The sequence below is a fragment of the Triticum aestivum genome, chromosome 1B (assembly GCF_018294505.1).
Source record: "Triticum aestivum cultivar Chinese Spring chromosome 1B, IWGSC CS RefSeq v2.1, whole genome shotgun sequence".
NCBI lineage: Eukaryota > Viridiplantae > Streptophyta > Magnoliopsida > Poales > Poaceae > Triticum > Triticum aestivum.
Window position 1 is genome coordinate 628,995,664 of NC_057795.1, and position 17,673 is coordinate 629,013,336.

At 45.3% G+C, this 17,673-nt stretch overlaps 3 protein-coding genes across 3 annotated transcripts; 1 reads left to right on the top strand and 2 right to left on the bottom strand.

Moving 5' to 3' along the window:
• Positions 1–428: 428 nt before the first annotated feature.
• On the bottom strand, positions 429–1,475 carry LOC123097460 (BTB/POZ and MATH domain-containing protein 1-like). The gene has a single exon (XM_044519210.1). The coding sequence runs from the start codon at positions 1,473–1,475 to the stop codon at positions 429–431; it is 1,047 nt and encodes a 348-aa protein (XP_044375145.1).
• A 4,729-nt stretch (positions 1,476–6,204) lies between these two features.
• On the top strand, positions 6,205–7,836 carry LOC123143388 (pentatricopeptide repeat-containing protein At1g07740, mitochondrial). Its single transcript, XM_044562308.1, has one exon. The coding sequence runs from the start codon at positions 6,265–6,267 to the stop codon at positions 7,570–7,572; it is 1,308 nt and encodes a 435-aa protein (XP_044418243.1). The 5' UTR covers positions 6,205–6,264; the 3' UTR covers positions 7,573–7,836.
• A 596-nt stretch (positions 7,837–8,432) lies between these two features.
• On the bottom strand, positions 8,433–11,131 carry LOC123143399 (uncharacterized membrane protein YuiD). Its single transcript, XM_044562319.1, has 5 exons — positions 10,803–11,131; positions 9,993–10,149; positions 9,194–9,244; positions 8,933–9,028; positions 8,433–8,614 (listed from the first exon to the last, which is right to left on the bottom strand). The coding sequence occupies exons 1-5, from the start codon at positions 10,991–10,993 to the stop codon at positions 8,552–8,554; spliced, it is 558 nt and encodes a 185-aa protein (XP_044418254.1). The 5' UTR covers positions 10,994–11,131; the 3' UTR covers positions 8,433–8,551.
• Positions 11,132–17,673: the final 6,542 nt, after the last annotated feature.

Here is a 17,673-nt window from a genome sequence, read left to right on the forward strand (position 1 = left end):
TCTTTGAATCTACCGGTCTTATGGTTAATTACAACAAATCCTCTCTTGCTCCTATCAATATCTCTGATGATAGAGTTGCAGAAGTAGTTCAGCACCTAGGTTGCAAAAAAGAGAGTATGACATGCACCTATTTAGGATACTCACTGGTAGTGCTTTGATAAATTCAAGGAGCACACACATAGAAAATGTATAACAATAAACAAATTGTTTAGTTCAAAGACCATAGAATTTAGAGAACAGTAGCAATCTTGTAGAGATTAATGTTCATATATAAGATGAGCTATTACATAGAAGATATAATTAAGGTGATGCATATCATCACATACAGAGATCATTTTGCAAAAGCCCGCTCTTGGCAGAAATATCATTGGAAACTGAATTGGAAGCCAAATGTTCATTAGCTATATGGCTAACCAAGGACGGGCATGCTAAATTTTGCGGGACTTAGTTTCCCTCTCAAAAATATCAACTATGATAGCAGGACGGGATCTTTTGAGTTTAGCATACCCTTCACTTGCCACAACATTGTCTATTCTATCTGGAGAAGTGATAAACTCAAGGCAAGCATTTTTGAGTTGGTTGCAGTGATAACGGTCGGCTAGAGCTAAAGTAGTAGTGACGTTTTGAACATTAAGATTCTTGCAAAGGATGCTCTCACATATCACCTTCATCCTCTCCATGGCATACCTATCTGCGGCCATGACCAAGTGCTTGACCATTTCTTCACCATCATCTCCATAAAGATGTCCCATGGAAGGTAACGAATCTGTGTAGATGAAGTGAAGCAATGCACTGAAAATAGCAGGTTGTATACCTTCTATGTTCATGGTTCGCCTTGTCCTGTCGCCCATCGGCCCAAAGAGAACCGCTTTGAAGACCGGTGACCGCATTGCAAGCACAATCTTGTGTGCACGGAAACTCTCCCCTCTAACCTTGAATGTGACATCCGTTTCCTCCCCCGCCTTAAGTAATTCTACGAGATTATTAGATAGGTCTGAGGGAGGCACTTGGATGTCAATGGAAGTTGTCGTTACTGCCACCTTGGATTCTGCCAGAACTGTGATAGAGCATTCAATCGCAAGGTTGTCATCCCGCAGGTACACCGATGGTTGCAGGAAGTCTTTGCCTACATAGGTTGGCGGATGAGAGCGAAACACTATCGGCATATTTTTGGAGAGCAACACCAATGGCGGCAGCTTGTTGGCTTGATCGGCTAACCTAACCTCGAAGTACGCCCTCACCTCAGAGTTGGTGCTCGCAAAATCTAGGGCAATAGACGCATAGTCCCCATTTTCCATCTCCATCTCCCCGTCGGGGTAGTACTCAATGCACCAAAAGTATCCGCCGACATCAAAGGCAGCGGACGACAAGTACCTGCCAATGCCGAGGCCCCTTTGAAGGCTATAGCCAGCAATCTTGAAAGTGTGTGTTCCTCGGACCACAGAAGGGGTGCACAATGATGTTGACGCCCTCATTCTAGTCCTTTGTGGCTCCTCCGAGATTGGAGTTTGTGCAAAGAAATTCATGGGGGTGGTTTCGGGATGGGGAGAACTGATCTCAAGCCATCAAAGTAGGGGAGGTAGGCGCTAATTGGCTGGGGAGGGGTTGATGGTGATGTTAGGGCGCACGGGGAAGGGGGTACGGTGGCACTACTAGTGAGGGAAAGGACGCATGGCTATGGTGTATGCCTACCGTGGCCCAACCCTACCCCTATTTAGGGCTCTCGAGTACTAACGGTCGATTCACAATTAAAACACGCTTTATCTATGAGTTAATGTTATGTGTTATCCCGAAATGCGCTATAGCTTTCAATCAATGTCATCCCAAAATAAACTTTACACCCAATGGCCAGACGACCGAAATGTGCCTTAGTCTCAACTTTTAGATTCAAGGTCACACACGCCTTAGCCATGAATCAATGTATGTGTTATCCAAAAACACGCTTTAGACACCAATCAATGTTATCCAAAAATGAAGTTTACTCCAAATGGTCAGATTCTTGGTCAAAACACGCTTTAGCCATGAATTAATGTTATGTGTTATCCAAAACCGCGTTTTATCTGCGAATCAATGTTATCCCAAAATGCACTTTAGTCCCACCGGTCAAATTCTCGAACCAAACACGCTTTAGTCCCAACGGTCATTTTTGTGGCCTAAACGTACTTTACCATTGTCTAAAAAGTGGTGGTTATGTGTCAAACAAAGCAAGACTGGTGGTTTACTGATAATCTAACCTTGTGGTTGTTTCTTGTAATTCACTCGCGTGAATTTGGAGTTAGTGGTCATTTGCGAGCAAGGATAAGTTTCCAAAGTTTCCCAATAGTGTATTCTAAGTGGGAAATACGATAATGGTGTCACTTCTTATATGCAAAGATAGAAAAATTCGCGTGGGTTGTTGGATCTCGAATGGATGGCCTGGATTGTGCTTGAGAGTTTCTCTACTTGCCAATTTGAGAGTTACTCTTAGGATGTAACAATAGAGAAATTGTACATGGGCCAATAGATCTTCGATGGATGGTCCAGATTGGCGAAGTGAGAGCTAGTAGGAGGCTAAAAACCCAGAAAATTTAAAGCCACCGGTTTAATATAACATAGTTTTTTTTTTGAATGGTCACTTGGGATCAAGTTCCCACCTGAATATTCATTGTTGCCTATGGGGATTTGAAGCCTCTACAAGATAGGTTCCAACACTAAAAAAAAGATGCATCTGTGATGATATGGCTTTGTCATATTAGATCGTGTTTTCTGTCATCCATGTACATCAATGACATTTTTATGACAGAATCAAGATAGTCATACATCTGCTGTCGGGGATGTGTTCCATGAGAATAATCCATTTGTTGGGCCGACTCAGGGGATCCTCGTCAACACTGAGACATAGGAGTCAACATGCACATCCACAATCGAACAAAGCTGCTCTGTCGGCGAGCCAAACTACGTGCGGCACCTAGCTACGACTGGTCCCGCCGTTCACTGCACCACCTCATGCAGCGCCAGCGACCTTCTCGCGCGACGAACGTGAACCGGAGAGCCGAGGCCTCCGCCGCTACGAGGGATCATGCATCGGGAAGGGGTCAAGGAGCTCCTAACCGGCGCTCTCAGTGTCGGTCTAGCTTACTGGCGCTCGAAGGTGATGCTGTCGGGGCGGCCCAGTAAAACATCAATCGGCCGCATGAGACATGAAGTACGCTCGCGGATAGCGTGATCCTCCCCCCCCCCCCAAAAAAAATAAAGTGGCCCTCCTTGAGGATCAAACTCGCACCGTTAACATACAAGTATGTCTAACCACCGGAGCCACTAGGTGCTAGTGACCAACTGCAGGGCGAGCTATTTAAGAACAACTGTAGTTGCGCAATTTATTGCACCATTCTACCATTAGCGCTTTCATTTTTGAATTATTTGAAAACATTTTAGAAAACATAAATTTTGTTTTAAATGGATGTTTTTGAAAGTTCACATATTTCAAAAAGGTTTGCATATTCATCAAAAGAGCATGAATACAAAAAGTTCATGTATTCACGAAAGTTCATGTATTCACGAAAGTTCACGGATTCAAAAAGTTTGTCAAATTGGAAAAAAGTACAATAATTTGGGAAAATTTTGCGAGTTTGAAAAAAGTTCATGGATTTGAAAACGTTTGCATATTTTTAAAAAACACGATTTTTTTTCAAAGTTTGCGGATTTTAAATAAGTTCATGGATTTTTGAATTAAAAAAATCACGAATTCGTAAAAAAATCTTCAATATTGGGAGAAAGTTCACAAATTCCAAAAATACATTTAATTTTGAAAAAAAAGCATGGCTTTGAAAAGAGTTCATTGATTTTGATAAAAAAATAGTTCAAAGTTTGAAAAAAGTTCATTGATTTTGAAGAAAAGTTCACGGTCTTTTAAAAAAATCAATGATTTGAAAAAAGTTTACTAGATTTTGAAAAAAAGTTCGTCGGTTTTGAAAACAAGTTCATCAATTTTGAGAAAAAAGTCACCAATTTGAAAAAAGTCATTGATTTTGGAAAAAACATCAAGTTTGAAAAAATGTTCACAAATTTGGAAAAAAATCATTGATTTTGGAAAATGGTTCAACAATTTCGAAAAAGAGTTCACAAACTTTAAAATGTTATCCATTTTGCAAAAGAGTTCATTGACTTTGACAGAAGTCCATCAAATTTGAAAAAAGTTAGTGCATTTTTAAAGAATAAAAATAAAAGAAAATAAATGAAAAATAAAGAAAAGATCAAATATAAAGAAAATGATGAATTGATCCCAAATAAAACTTTACAAATCCTTCTTCCGAAAAACCAGAAAAAATCCGACTGGAGCGAGCTGTCGTAACACCTTGGATTTTTCAGTCCTGAAAAATTATTTTCTAGATTTGGCTTCATATGAGTACGTATAAACAATATACTAAAAAATAGTACATACTACCTAAAAAGTAGGATATATATTATCCAAATATTTTTATATATACTACATAGTACACGTACATACTCTCGGGTTTGACTGATAGTACACATACAACATACAAAACTCACATGAGTATATCTATATAGTGTTTATATATATATATATATATATATATATATATATATATATATATATATATATATATATATAATGGTTGTTGTTGCTTCTTCCTTATGAAAAACAAAGTTCTTAGTGGCTCTGTTAGTTTAAGTATTTTCGGTCACTTATACATATTTTTTTAACAAAGTAGATCTTTCATATAAACAAGGGTAAATGATTGCTTCACGGTCGCTTTTCCCACGCTGGCGCATTGGACAGGTTCAACCGCAAAAAACACGACATGTGCACACGAGACCCCCTCACCATAAGTGCTACCTTATCTCTTCCCCAATGCACCACATCCACTCTCCTTCTTTTCCTGCGAACAATCTCTCTTCTCCTTCTCAATCTCTCGCACATAGGGTTGTCGGCGCCATTGGTGGCGACAAGGAATGATTCCAGGAAGTCGCTAACGGCGAAATTTGGCGGCAAACGCTCACTCGTACTGCCTCGTCCACCGGCTGACACGTCTCTATCCCAACCAGTGCCTCCGACGAAGATGGGAGAGCTACGGCAGCCACAACTGTAGTCACGTGTTGTTTCGACAGGCCATCGGAGTTGTTGGAGACATTGCTGGCACGGGGCCGCCGTTGCCAGAGTCGGCGCATTAAACGTTTGCGGCCAAGGACAACGCGTGCTAGAACTAGTATCAGTAATGGTGGAACCGGCCATCGGTGGAGCTGGAATCGGCCGCCAGCAATGCTAGAACCAACAACAAAACAATGTTGGGACCGACGGTGATGGGAGTTGCAACCGGTCACTAGCAAATGCTGGAAATGGCGGTGACGGGAGCTGCAACCGGCGGCTGAAAAAGCTGCAACCGACGTTTTTGCTGGAGATGCATCCAACCCTGCTGTTGACGGTGAACTGCAATGTCAGACGTGCCGGAACCATGGTCTCGTGATGTTGGAAACCAGCGGGCTGCCGTGCTGGGACAAGCAAGGCATTTTGTTGCAAGCTCCCTACCCGACACGCTGGAACAGGATATGCGCTGTATTTGACCGTGGGATGTTGCGACCGTTGTCCCGAGATGCCGGAACCGAACATCAGAGGAGCTCTAACCGGCCACGCGGGGAGACTGCAACCAACAGCGGCCTTGCTAGTGCATCTTTTTTCGACGCGGGAGTCGCAACCGTGCTCAATGGAGCTGCAACCGATGAATTGGGGAAGATACCGAGGGATGATCGCCATTGCGGTGAGCACGGACCGCGAGGTGATGCCGGTGCTGCCGCTGGCCCAAGGGGTGAGGCAGTGTTGCAGGGCTTCGACAACGATATGTAAGCGGTGGCGGGAGGGGGTGCATCCGCCCCGCAAGGGTGCTACGACCGACGCGTGTGCGAAGCCCTCGAGATGTCTCCGCCAGTGCTTCGATGGGGCGGTGGTGGTTCATCGGTGCTTCTATGCTAGTGGAAGGATGCGCGGCGGAGCAGTGCGGCCACATCGCAACGATTTGGGGCAAGGTCGGATGAATGAAGTTATGGAAAACTGCGAGCACGTGGTGGAAGGTCGAAAAAAGAATCCAACGATCTATATTTGTTCCATCGTGCGTCCGGCACGACGACCGGACGAAATTTGGGCCGATCGACCGACCATGAGTCTAGTCACCCGTAACCAAAACAAGGGAAATGTCAATCACTCAACAAAGAAGCGTAAAGGCCAATTGCGTTAGCGCAGGCGAGCTTACGGGCATCGCACTCTCGCCGATGCTTCCGAACTCGAGAGCCCGCCACCGGCGCGACCCGAGCAAGCTCCTCTACAAGCCGCGCCCGCCGCCGGAGCCGCACCCGTTCCTGCTCCACCTCAAGTCGCTCCCTTCGCCGGTCGCCGCGGCGGCCGCGCTCCTCTCGGCGCCGCGCCGCCTCCACGACCACCCCTTCGCCTCCTGCGTGCTCTACCGCCTGGCCCGCGCGCGCCTCTTCCCGCTCCTCCTCCCGCTCCTCTCCGCGCTCCGCGCCCGCCGCGCCCCGCTCCGCGCCACCGTCTTCGCCGGGCTCATCGACCGCCTCGGCGCCGCCTCCCGCCCCGACGCGGCCCTCATCGTCTTCTTCCGCGCCGTTCCCGCCTTCTGCTCCCACTCCAACGCCACCTTCCACGCGCTGATCCACTGCCTCGTCTGCAACGGACGCGTGGATGCCGCCCGGAACATGCTCCCCCGGGCCGCCAAGCTCGGCGTCCGCCCCAACGCCGTCTCCTACAACATCATCCTCAAGGGGCTGTGCGGCCGGGACGGGTCCGCGGGCGCCCGCGTGGTGCTCGACGAAATGCTCGGCCGCGGCGTCCGGCCCACGGTGGTCACCTTCAACACGCTGGTGGGGGCGGCGTGCCAGGAGGGGGACGTGGGCGCGGCGGAGCGGCTCAAGGAAGAGATGGTGCGCCGGGGCGTCTCGCCGAACGCCGTGACATACTCCCTCCTGATGCGGGGTCTCTGCGACGCCGGTCGGCAGGACGACGCCAAGAAGCTGATGTTCGACATGGAGTACCAGGGCTGCCAGACCGAGGCGGTGAACTACGGCGTGCTGATGAGCGCCTACGCGAGGCAGGGCGACGTTGACGCCATCAGGGGGCTGCTCTCCGACATGCGCATGCGCAAGCTCGGGCCCGACGACGCGAGCTACAACGTCCTGATCAAGTGCCTGTGTGACAGCGGCAGGGTGGAGGAGGCGCACAAGGCGCTCGTCGAGATGCAGCTCAAAGATGGCATGGCGCCAAGCGCGGCGACTTACCGCGTCCTGGCCGACGGGTGCTGCAGAGCCGGCGATTTCGGGTTGGGGCTACGGGTTTTCAACGCCATGCTGTCCAGCGGGCATCGCCCCCTAGGTCACACCTTCAAGCACCTGGCGAAAGGGCTGGGCGAGGACGGCAAGGCGGAGGAAGCCTGCTTCGTCTTGGAGAAGATGGCGGAGAGTGGGGTGTGCATGGATGCAGAAGGGTGGCGGTCTCTTGCAACATGCGTCTGCAGCGGCAGCGCAGGTGAGGTGAAGCTCGTCGATGAGCTAGCGTTGTCATCTTGACATTTCCAGTCCATGTGAGGTTTTGACAGGCCTCAGCCGTTGCGTTTGTCACCTTAGGGGGGTCGGCGTTTCCATTGTTTTTCTCTTTGTCTTGCTTCAGTTACAGGAGCACTTGGTTGTGCAAGGCAAAATGCATAAAGCTCCTGGATATAATGGCAGATAAAAGATGCGAGTATTACTGCTGGAAGTGATAGCTCACTCAGCTTCTGTACTGAAGTTCGTCGGTTTATTTCGAGTTAGAAATCTGTGTGCAGTTTATCAATCTTTTCATACCACTTTGAGAACTGCCGTTCCCTTTTTTTAAATAGTCACCGGGGGAGGAGTTGCCACCTGTATATCGATCGCATTTCAGAAAGAATGATCCGGTTTATGTGAGAAACCGAATTGAAAACCATTGATTCAGTTTACGTGAGAAACCGAAACCGAAACAAAAACCTTAACAATGCGAGGGGCAAGCCTGGCTGGCCGAGCATGCACCAGGGAGAAGCGTCGCTTTAACGCCAGCGAGAACAAGTGATGGTGATGAAGTGATATGATCGTAGAGAATGTGGTGAGTGGACATACCTCCACCGACGGGTGGTCATAGCCCAAAGAGAAGTGTAAATGAAGGGCACACACAACAGGGAGAGAGATGACAAGAAATGCTACTGAATGGCGTTTTGATGGAGAATCTGGAGAAACCTCAGAGAAGTTCACCGGGGATGGGAGGGGCGCGGCCTCCTCCGGTGACGGCGAGGCCTGGGAGGGTGGCGAGAGAGCAAGCCGGGAGGCAGCTGCATGCCGTCGTAAATTCGACGACCATCTTCTGTCTACTAGCGCAAAATATGCTGTAACCAGCAAAGAACAACACACGCAAACAGTTCGACAGAAGGGCACTTTATATGGCCAGAGATACAAAATAGACTTTGCACAAAAAATGTTCCTCGTATAATAGCAGTGTAATCTGAGTATAAGGCAAATTGCCAACTAGCAGTATTTCTCATACATAAGATTTCCCCATTAAATACGCTATTGTACAACCAACAAGCGCTCCAGCAAAAACCTGCACAAAAAAAAGGCACAAGTCAGCACAAACGTACACCTAAAAATAGCTGCGAGCTGCGAGTGTAACAAGTCTGAATGGCAAATTCAGTTTCCTAAATTGGCGTGAAATATTCCACACTATCTCATGGAATGCAAAGGGGCTGTTAAGATCACATTTGATTCAAGTGGAAGTCAATTTCATTTTGTGCCGCCTGAAGGAAACAAAATAATGTAACTCCAGCTATAGTTGGCTGATTACTCCGATATTCTTTTCGTGGTGATTACAATAACTTGAGGGCGTGTAATATATCTACAGAAGAGACATGAATAGAGCTACCTGAAATGGACTGTGTCCAAGAGGTTCCCGAAGCGGCCGGAAGGTAGAGATAATTGGGTGTTCCGGTGATAAATCAGAAACTATTTGATTTAACAACTGCAGCAGAATTTAATAGACCATTAGAGGATGGAAAGGAAACAATAGACCATTAGCAAAATGGTAGTGAAAATATGAAATATTCAAAATAACACGATAAAAAATAAATATTACTAGCAGACAATCACTGATGTGAACAATGTGCGTGCAAAACCATGAGCTTACCGCAGCTTGGCGGCCTGTGTGAAACCTAACTCCTGATGCATCATACATTACCTGTAACGAGGAATACATGCTTAGAAACCCATTCTGAGGAAAGAGCTTATGTGGATATGAATACACTCATGACTGATCTTTTTAAAACAAATAAGGTTTGAGAAAACGAAAATATGAAGCTAAACTGACAGACGACTATTTTAGAGCACAGCTGCAGACTTGGCATGGCAACAATTAAAGTACACAAGTTACGGACCAGCTTGTGAACTCACAAATACAGTAGCTCCTATCACTTTATTATTCGAAATTAGCTCTTATTCCTAAGCTTTATAGACCTTTATTAAATGAATTGCTTTAGGATGAAGATGTGCACATCCAGCATCACTGTACAACTATACAAGTTGGCCACAAAAGTAGTTAACCACCTCATGAAAGCATCTGTGCATCTATAATATATGACAAACGTTAATGACAAAACCACTTTTTTGGAATTTTCTTATTATCCTTTCGCTCAATCACTATATCAAGCTAATAGACAATACTATCTTTCAGCAAGGTGTCTTTTGGAGAAAATCCATGTCCATCCCCAGCAAAGCAAGAAGCAATCAAATGCCTACTGAATTGGGGTATTGATAAACATGTCCATTTAAAAAGCAACAAATAATACCAACAGGGAAGAGAATTCTTTGTGGAGATGCAACTAGTCACGAGTATATCAAGTTCTGAGAGAAAAAAGCACTTTCTTGATTGCGACATTCACTTGCTTGAAAAAGGAAATGCATGGAACCTGGTTGGGTCAAGTACATACAACGGCAGCAAAAACCAATGCAAGGGCGAAAACAGAGCTATCTCCGCCTTCTTGTTGGCCAACCGCCACAGCCAAACTTGCCACGGCCGCAGAAAGAGATGAAATGACCCCAGAAGAAGTAAGAAACTTCCTTGCATCCCATTTCTTCTCCTTTAACCTGCATGTCTAGGGCGAACAAAGCACAGCTTAACGAAACAGCAGCACAACTGTCCAACTTGCTATTCAACTGCAATGGTTCTGAAGATACAGTAATGCGCTTTTCCTTTGAGCAGGATAGTCTTATTCAGTTATCAGTAACGCAACATAAGTACATCTATATGCGATGCTGATGTCCGGTTGTGCAGCAGCAATAGTTCTGATTGCACTGAGTGGTTTTGGAAAAGCAGTACTAATCTCGTGCAAGTTATTTTGGGAGCAAACGGGAAAATGCAACAGCTAACCCAGCCTGATTAACCTATCACGTGTGGGCTTTCCAAGGAATAAAACCATGTTACTGAATTTCAGTGCAGACGGCATAACACAGATCACATAGGCGTGCATCGAACTGATAAATCCGCGTCTGCGCACACAGTCCTCCTACAGAAGCCAAGTTCATCTCTGTACTCTCCGCCGCGGAACCTAAGATTTCTGAAACGCAAAGCGAATCGCTTGCTTCCACATCACAAGAGGAAACCCTTTCGCTACGCTTTCTAGCAGAAGAAAAAAAAACTACCGGATCGCAGGAGCGACACCCTGAAGAGATCGCGCCGACAGCGAAGCGGAGGGCGCGTCGGATCTAGTAGAGCGGGCGGGAGGGGGAGAAGGGCGCACCAGATGGAGAGGACGTTGACGAGGTTGGCGAAGGCGAAGGCGAGGAGGGCGGCGCCGAGGGGGAAGTTCCCGCCGGCGCCGGCGGCGGGGCCGCCCCCGCTGGCCCCGGCCAGGCCGGCCACCGAGGCCGTGGAGGGCGTCGTCCCGGCGGCAGCCCCCGCCGCGGCGGTCAACATCTCGGTGGCCCTCATGCCCGCCCGTCGGTGGTTGGGACGGTTGTTCACTCTGGCTGGCTTTGGCTGGGCTCCCCCTCCGCGGCCGGCTCCGTGTTCCCCCTCTGGGTTCGGGATCGTCTGTCTCGCGTATGCTGCTCACTCGTGTGGCGGAGTGGGGCTTGGCTTGGCGCTTCGGGGAAATATCTGGCGCACGGTGCACCTGTTTTCATTTAGCCATTTTACAAATGTGTAATACAGTAGGTCTGAATCTTTCATGACGTCATAGTAACAAGAATATATCATACTCCCTCTCTAAGGAAATATACTTATTATAGAATCAAAATTAAAACATAACATGAGAAATGGGAATGTGAACCGAGGGTAGCTCGGAGGGTTAGGTTGGGTGAAGGGGTGCGGCGAAGCGGCGGGCGATGCACACCGTCAGTTCATCGATCGAAAAATTTATCATTGTCGGTTGCAGCCATCGTGCTGCCACTGTCGCCAGCGGCAGCTCGTCGCCCAAGGGTTTACAACACTACCCCATGTCGGTTGAATCATGGCCCTTGCAGCAGCCTCAAGCATCACTGCTTGTGGCGCACGTCGCTGCACGCAGCAGCGGTGGTTGCGGGTCCCGGCGGCGCGCGCTAACTAGAAACAATTTCAGTTTGGAGCACCCCGTGCAGCAGCTTCAGTAGATTGACAACATGTGTGTGCCTTTTGTAGCATCCCTCCTCGCAGTGGTTGCGCACGAGAAAAAAGGGGAGCATCCCCAACGGTGGTTGCTGCGAAAAGGGAGGGAGAAGGAGTGGCTGAGGAGGCAGGTACATGTGCGCAGGTGGAAGGTAGAGGAAGAGAGGGAGAGAGATGGGCATCGTCGATCGAGAAAAATGAATGGATAGGGCTGACGGGGAAGGGGTAAGGATAGGAAGGGGCGGAAATAACGACAAAGTTGTCCAGCTCGTTGTGAGATTGGCTTGCCGATTCCAATTGTTTCCCTTCTTTTTTGGCTCAGCCAGTTTAGCCTCAAATGGCATGCACCACTGGGGCGCGCCCCCTACCTCGTGAGCACCTCGAGTGCCCTCCGGACTCCGCTTTCTTGTACGATACGTATTTTGGTCGGTAAAAATCCATTATATATTCTCCCGAAGGTTTTGACTCTCGTATCACGCAAATATCCTCTGTTTTCGTTTCGAGCTGTTTCCGTTGCAGATTTAGAGCACCATGATTTCTCCATCCTCCAACAACGAAGAAAAGGATGCTTGGCTTTTGAAGATAGAGTTGAAAAGAGAAGAACCAGAAGAGATCAAGAAGGCCATTGATGCTCAAGCTCCGGTGGTGAAAGGAGAAGACACCCCTCAACCTTTACCTAACCTTTTCATTTCAACAGAGATTGAAGCTTTCAAGATGATTGAGTTAGCTCGCATACAGAACAAGTATCTCACAGAGGAGAATATTTTGTTGAAAGATCATATTGTTGGGCTCAAGGGCATTATCCGCAAGTTGGAGGAGCTTTTACGCTCGATGTGCGATTATCCACCGTCATCATCACCACCTCCATCACCTCCGAAGATATAATCACATGGGTATGGGCACTCCCCTTGGCAACTGCCAAGCTTGGGGAGGTTCCTTGGTATCGTATCACCATCACAACTCCTATCTTTACCATTTTTCTTAGTTCGATCCTTTTAGTAGTATCTTGATTTAGTAGAACAAAGTCTTGGCATGATCTAGTTTTAAGTTTTATTTTACGATCCCTCTATGTAATCGAGTCCGTGAGCTATCTATATAATAAAGACTAGTGTTGAGTCAAGGGCTTGATTATTTTGCCATGATCTTGGGTGAATAGAAAGAAGAAAAAGAATAAAAAGAAGCAAATAGTTCATATTGATCTTATTGAAAGTAATGACTTCACCTAGAAAGAGTATGATGATTAAAGGTTGTTGGGAGTTGGCAAATATAGCTTTGGTCATCTTTGCAATTAATAGGAAGTAATAAGGAAAGAGAGGTTTCACATATAGATATATTATCATTGACATCTTTTATGATTGGGAGCACTCATTAAAATACGACATGCTAAGGAGTTGATGTTGGACAAGGAAGACAACATAATGAGTTATGTTTTCTTACATCTGAGATAAAGTATGTTGCCATGGATCCTCTAACGTGTTGAGCTTGCCTTTCCCCCTCATGCTAGCCAAATTCTCAGCACCAAGTAGAAATACTACTTGTGCTTCCAAATACCCTTAAACCAGTTTTGCCATGAGAGTCCACCATATCTACCTATGGATTGAGTAAGATCCTTCAAGTAAGTTGTCATCGGTGCAAGCAATAAAAATTGCTCTCTAAATATGCATGACTTATTAGTACAGAGAAAATAAGCTTTGTACGAACTTGTTGTGGAAGTAATAAAAGCGACGGACTGCATAATAAAGGTCCACATGCAAGGGGCAATATAAAGTGACGTTCTTTTGCATTAAGATTTTGTGCATCAACCCTAAACGCGCATGACAACCTCTGCTTCCCTCTGCGAAGGGCCTATCTTTTATTATTATTCTCTACTTTATGCAAGAGTCACGGTGATCTTCACCCTTCCTTTTTCATTTTATCCTTTGGCAAGCTCACATGTTGGAAAGAACATGATATATATATCTAATTGGATGTAGGGGAGCATGAATTATTGTTGTTGACATTACCCTTGAGGTAAAAGGTTGTGGGGCAAAACTATAAGCCCCTATCTTTCTCTGTGTTCGATTAAAACTCCGTAACCATAAGTATTGCGTGAGTGTTAGCAATTATGAAGGACTAAGTGATAGTTGAGTATGTGGACTTGCTTTTAAGCTCTGACATAGACTCTTTCCGATGTTATGATAAATTGCAATTGCTTCAATGACTGAGACTATAATTTGTTGGTGCTCAATAAGGTTTCTGATTCATACTTTTGCATTGTGAAAATCATCACTTGAACATAAGTAATCATATGACAAAATCTTTACATGTTGCTGTTATGAAAATAATCATGATGCCTTCATGTCCGTATTTTATTTTTTATCGACGCCTCTACCTCTAAACTTGAGGGCATATTTATTGTTATCGGCTTTTCGCTTGAGGACGAGCGAGGTCTAAGCTTGGGGGAGTTGATACGTCCATTTTTCATCATGCTTTTATATCAATATTTATTGCATTATGGGTTGTTATTTCACGTTATGTCACAATACTTATGGCTATTCTCTCTTATTTTACAAGGTTTACATGAAGAGGGAGAATGCCGGCAGCTGGAATTCTGGGCTGGAAAAGGAGCAAATATTGGAGACCTATTCTGCGCAACTCCAAAAGTCCTGAAACTCCACGGAATATCTTAAAATAAATAAAGAAAAATCGTTGCCAAAGATGAAGGCCAGGGCGCCCACACCCTGCTCACGAGGGTGGGGGGCGCCCCCTACCTCGTGGGCCCCCTGGTGGCTCTCCGACGCACATCTTCTCCTATATGAAGTCTTTCTATGAGAAAAAAACATCAAGCAACCTTTTGGGACGAGACTCCGCCGCCACGAGGCGGAACCTTGGCGGAACTAATCTAGGGCTCTGGCAGAGCTGTTCTGCCGGGGACACTTCCCTCCGGGAGGGGGAAATCATCACCAACATCATCACCAACATCATCACCAACGATCCTCTCATCAGGAGAGGGCAATCTCCATCAACATCTTCACCAGCACCATCTCATCTCCAAACCCTAGTTCATCTCTTGTATCCAATTCTTGTCTCCAAGTCCGGGATTGGTGCTAGTAGGTTGCTAGTAGTGTTGATTACTCCTTGTAGTTGATGCTAGTTGGTTTATTTGGGGGAAGATCATATGTTCAGATCCCTTATGCATATTATTACCCCTCTGATTATGAACATGAATATGCTTTGTGAGTAGTTATGTTTGTTCTTGAGGACAAGGGAGAAGTCTTGCTATTAGTAATCATGTGAATTTGGTATTCGTTCGATATTTTGATAAGATGTATGTTGTCTAGCCTCTAGTGTTGTTATGTGAACGTCGACTACATAACACTTCACCATTATTTGGGCCTAGAGGAAGGCATTGGGAAGTAATAAGTAAATGATGGGTTGCTAGAGTGACAGAAGCTTAAACCCTAGTTTATGCGTTGCTTCGTAAGGGGCTGATTTGGATCCATATGTTTCATGCTATGGTTAGGTTTACCTTAATACTTTTGTTGTAGTTGTGGATGCTTGCAATAGAGGGTAATCATAAGTGGGATGCTTGTTCAAGTAAGAACAGCACCCAAGCACCAGTCCACCCACATATCAAATTATCAAAGTACCGAACGCGAATCATATGAGCGTGATGAAAACTAGCTTGACGATATTCCCATGTGTCCTCGGGAGCGCTTTTCCTATTATAAGAGTTTGTCCAGGCCTGTCCTTTGCTACAAAAAGGATTGGGCCACCTTGCTGCACTTTATTTACTATTGTTACTTGTTGCTCGTTACAATTTATCTTATCGTAACACTATCTGTTACCACTTATTTCAGTACTTGCAGAGAATACCTTGCTGAAAACTGCTTATCATTTCCTTCTGCTCCTTGTTGGGTTCGACACTCTTACTTATCGAAAGGACTATGATAGATCCCCTATACTTGTGGGTCATCATTCGCCTACACCAATTGAAGTGGAAGCTAATGATAGTGATCATGAAACTTCGGATCAAGTCACTACCAAACCTCGTAGGTCGAAAAGGATGCGTACTACTTCAGAGTGGTATGTAATCTTGTCTTGGAGATCATGTTGCTAGACAACAATGAACCTACGGGCTGTGGAGAAGCGATGGTGGGCCCGGATTCTGACGAATGGCTCGAGGTCATAAAATTTGAGAGAGGATCCATGTATGAAAACAAAGTGTAGACTTTGGAAGAACTACTTAATGGTCGTAAGGATGTTGGGTATAGATGGATTCTAAAAGGGAAGACAGACAATGATGGTATGTGTCACCATTAAGAAAGCTTGACTTGTCGCTAAGATGTTTTCCGACAAGTTCAAGGAGTTGACTACGATGAGACTTTCTCACTCGTAGCGATGCTAAGAGTCTATTGGAATTATATTAGCAGTTACTGCATTATTTATGAAATCTTGCAGATAGGATGTTAAAACATTGTTTCCTCGATGATTTTCTTGAGGAAAGGTTGTATGTGATACAACCAGAAGGTTTTGTGAATCCTAAAAGATGCTAACAAGTATGCAAAGCTCCAGCAATCCTTCTAAGGAGTGGAGTAAGCATCTCGGAGTTGGAATATACGCTTTGATGAGATGATCAAAGATTTTGGGTTTATACAAAGTTTATGAGAAACTTGTATTTCCAAAGAAGTGAGTGGGAGCACTATAGAATTTCTGATGAGTATATGTTGTTGACATATTGTTGATCGAAAATGATGTAGAATTTTTGGAAAGCATATAGGGTTGTTTGAAAGGTGTTTTTCAATGGAAACCCTGGATTAAGCCACTTAAACATTGAGCATCAAGATCTATAAGGATAGATCAAAATCGCTTGATAGTACTTTAAAATGAACACATACCATGACAAGATTTTGAAGGAGTTCAAAATAGATTGGCAAAGAAGGTGTTCTTGGCTGTGTTATAAGGTGTGAGTATTGAGTAAGACTCAAGACCTGACCACGGCAGAAGAGATAGAAAGGACGAAGGTCGTCCCCTATGCTTTGGATGTAGGCTCTACAGTATGTTATGTTGTGTACTGCACCTGAAGTGTGCCTTGCCATGAGTCAGTCAAGGGGTACAAGAGTGATCCAAGAATGGATCACAGGACAACGGTCAAAGTTATCCTTAGTAAAAATAGTGAACTAAGGAGTTTTCTCGATTATGGAGGTGGTAAAAGACTTCATCATAAAGGGTTACATCGATGCAAACTTTGACACTAATCTGGATGACTCTGAGTAGTAAACCAGATTCATATAGTAGAGCAGTTATTTGGAATAGTTCCAAATAGCGCGTGGTAGCTGCATCTACAAGATGACATTGAGATTTGTAAAGCACACACGGATCTGAAGGGTTCAGACCCGTTGACTAATAACCTCTCTCACAAGCAAGATATGATCAAACCCCATGGGTGTTGGATTCATTACAATCACATAGTGATGTGAACTAGACTATTGACTTTATTGCAACCGGGAGACTGTTAGAAATATGCCCTAGAGGCAATAATAAAAATGGTTATTATTATATTTCCTTGTTTATGCTAATTGTCTATTGTTCATGCTATAATTGTATTAACTGGAAACCGTAATACATGTGTGAATACATAGACCACAACATGTCCCTAGTGAGCCTCTAGTTGACTAGCTCGTTGATCAATAGATGGTTATGGTTTCCTGACCATGGACATTGGATGTCATTGATAACGGGATCACATCATTAGGAGAATGATGTGATGGACAAGACCCAATCCTAAGCATAGCACAAGATTGCGTAGTTCGTTTGCTAGAGCTTTTCTAATGTCAAGTATCGTTTCCTTAGACCATGAGATTGTGCAACTCCCGGATACCGTAGGAATGCTTTGGGTGTATCAAACGTCACAACGTAACTGGGTGTCTACAAGGTGCACTACAGGTATCTCCGAAAGTGTCTGTTGGGTTGGCACGAATCGAGACTAGGATATGTCACTCCGTATGACGGAGAGGTATCTCTGGGCCCACTCGGTAATGCATCAT

Bases quoted from the DNA above. Each gene is read 5' to 3' on its own strand.
- LOC123097460 (XM_044519210.1), bottom strand. From the start codon at position 1,475: ATGAGGGCGTCAACATCATTGTGCACCCCTTCTGTGGTCCGAGGAACA.
- LOC123143388 (XM_044562308.1), top strand. From the start codon at position 6,265: ATGCTTCCGAACTCGAGAGCCCGCCACCGGCGCGACCCGAGCAAGCTC.
- LOC123143399 (XM_044562319.1), bottom strand. From the start codon at position 10,993: ATGAGGGCCACCGAGATGTTGACCGCCGCGGCGGGGGCTGCCGCCGGG. The intron at 10,150-10,802 runs GTGCGCCCTTCT...CTAGACATGCAG, and splicing joins GTCAACGTCCTCTCCATCTG to GTTAAAGGAGAAGAAATGGG. The intron at 9,029-9,193 runs GTAAGCTCATGG...ATTCTGCTGCAG, and splicing joins ACACAGGCCGCCAAGCTGCG to TTGTTAAATCAAATAGTTTC.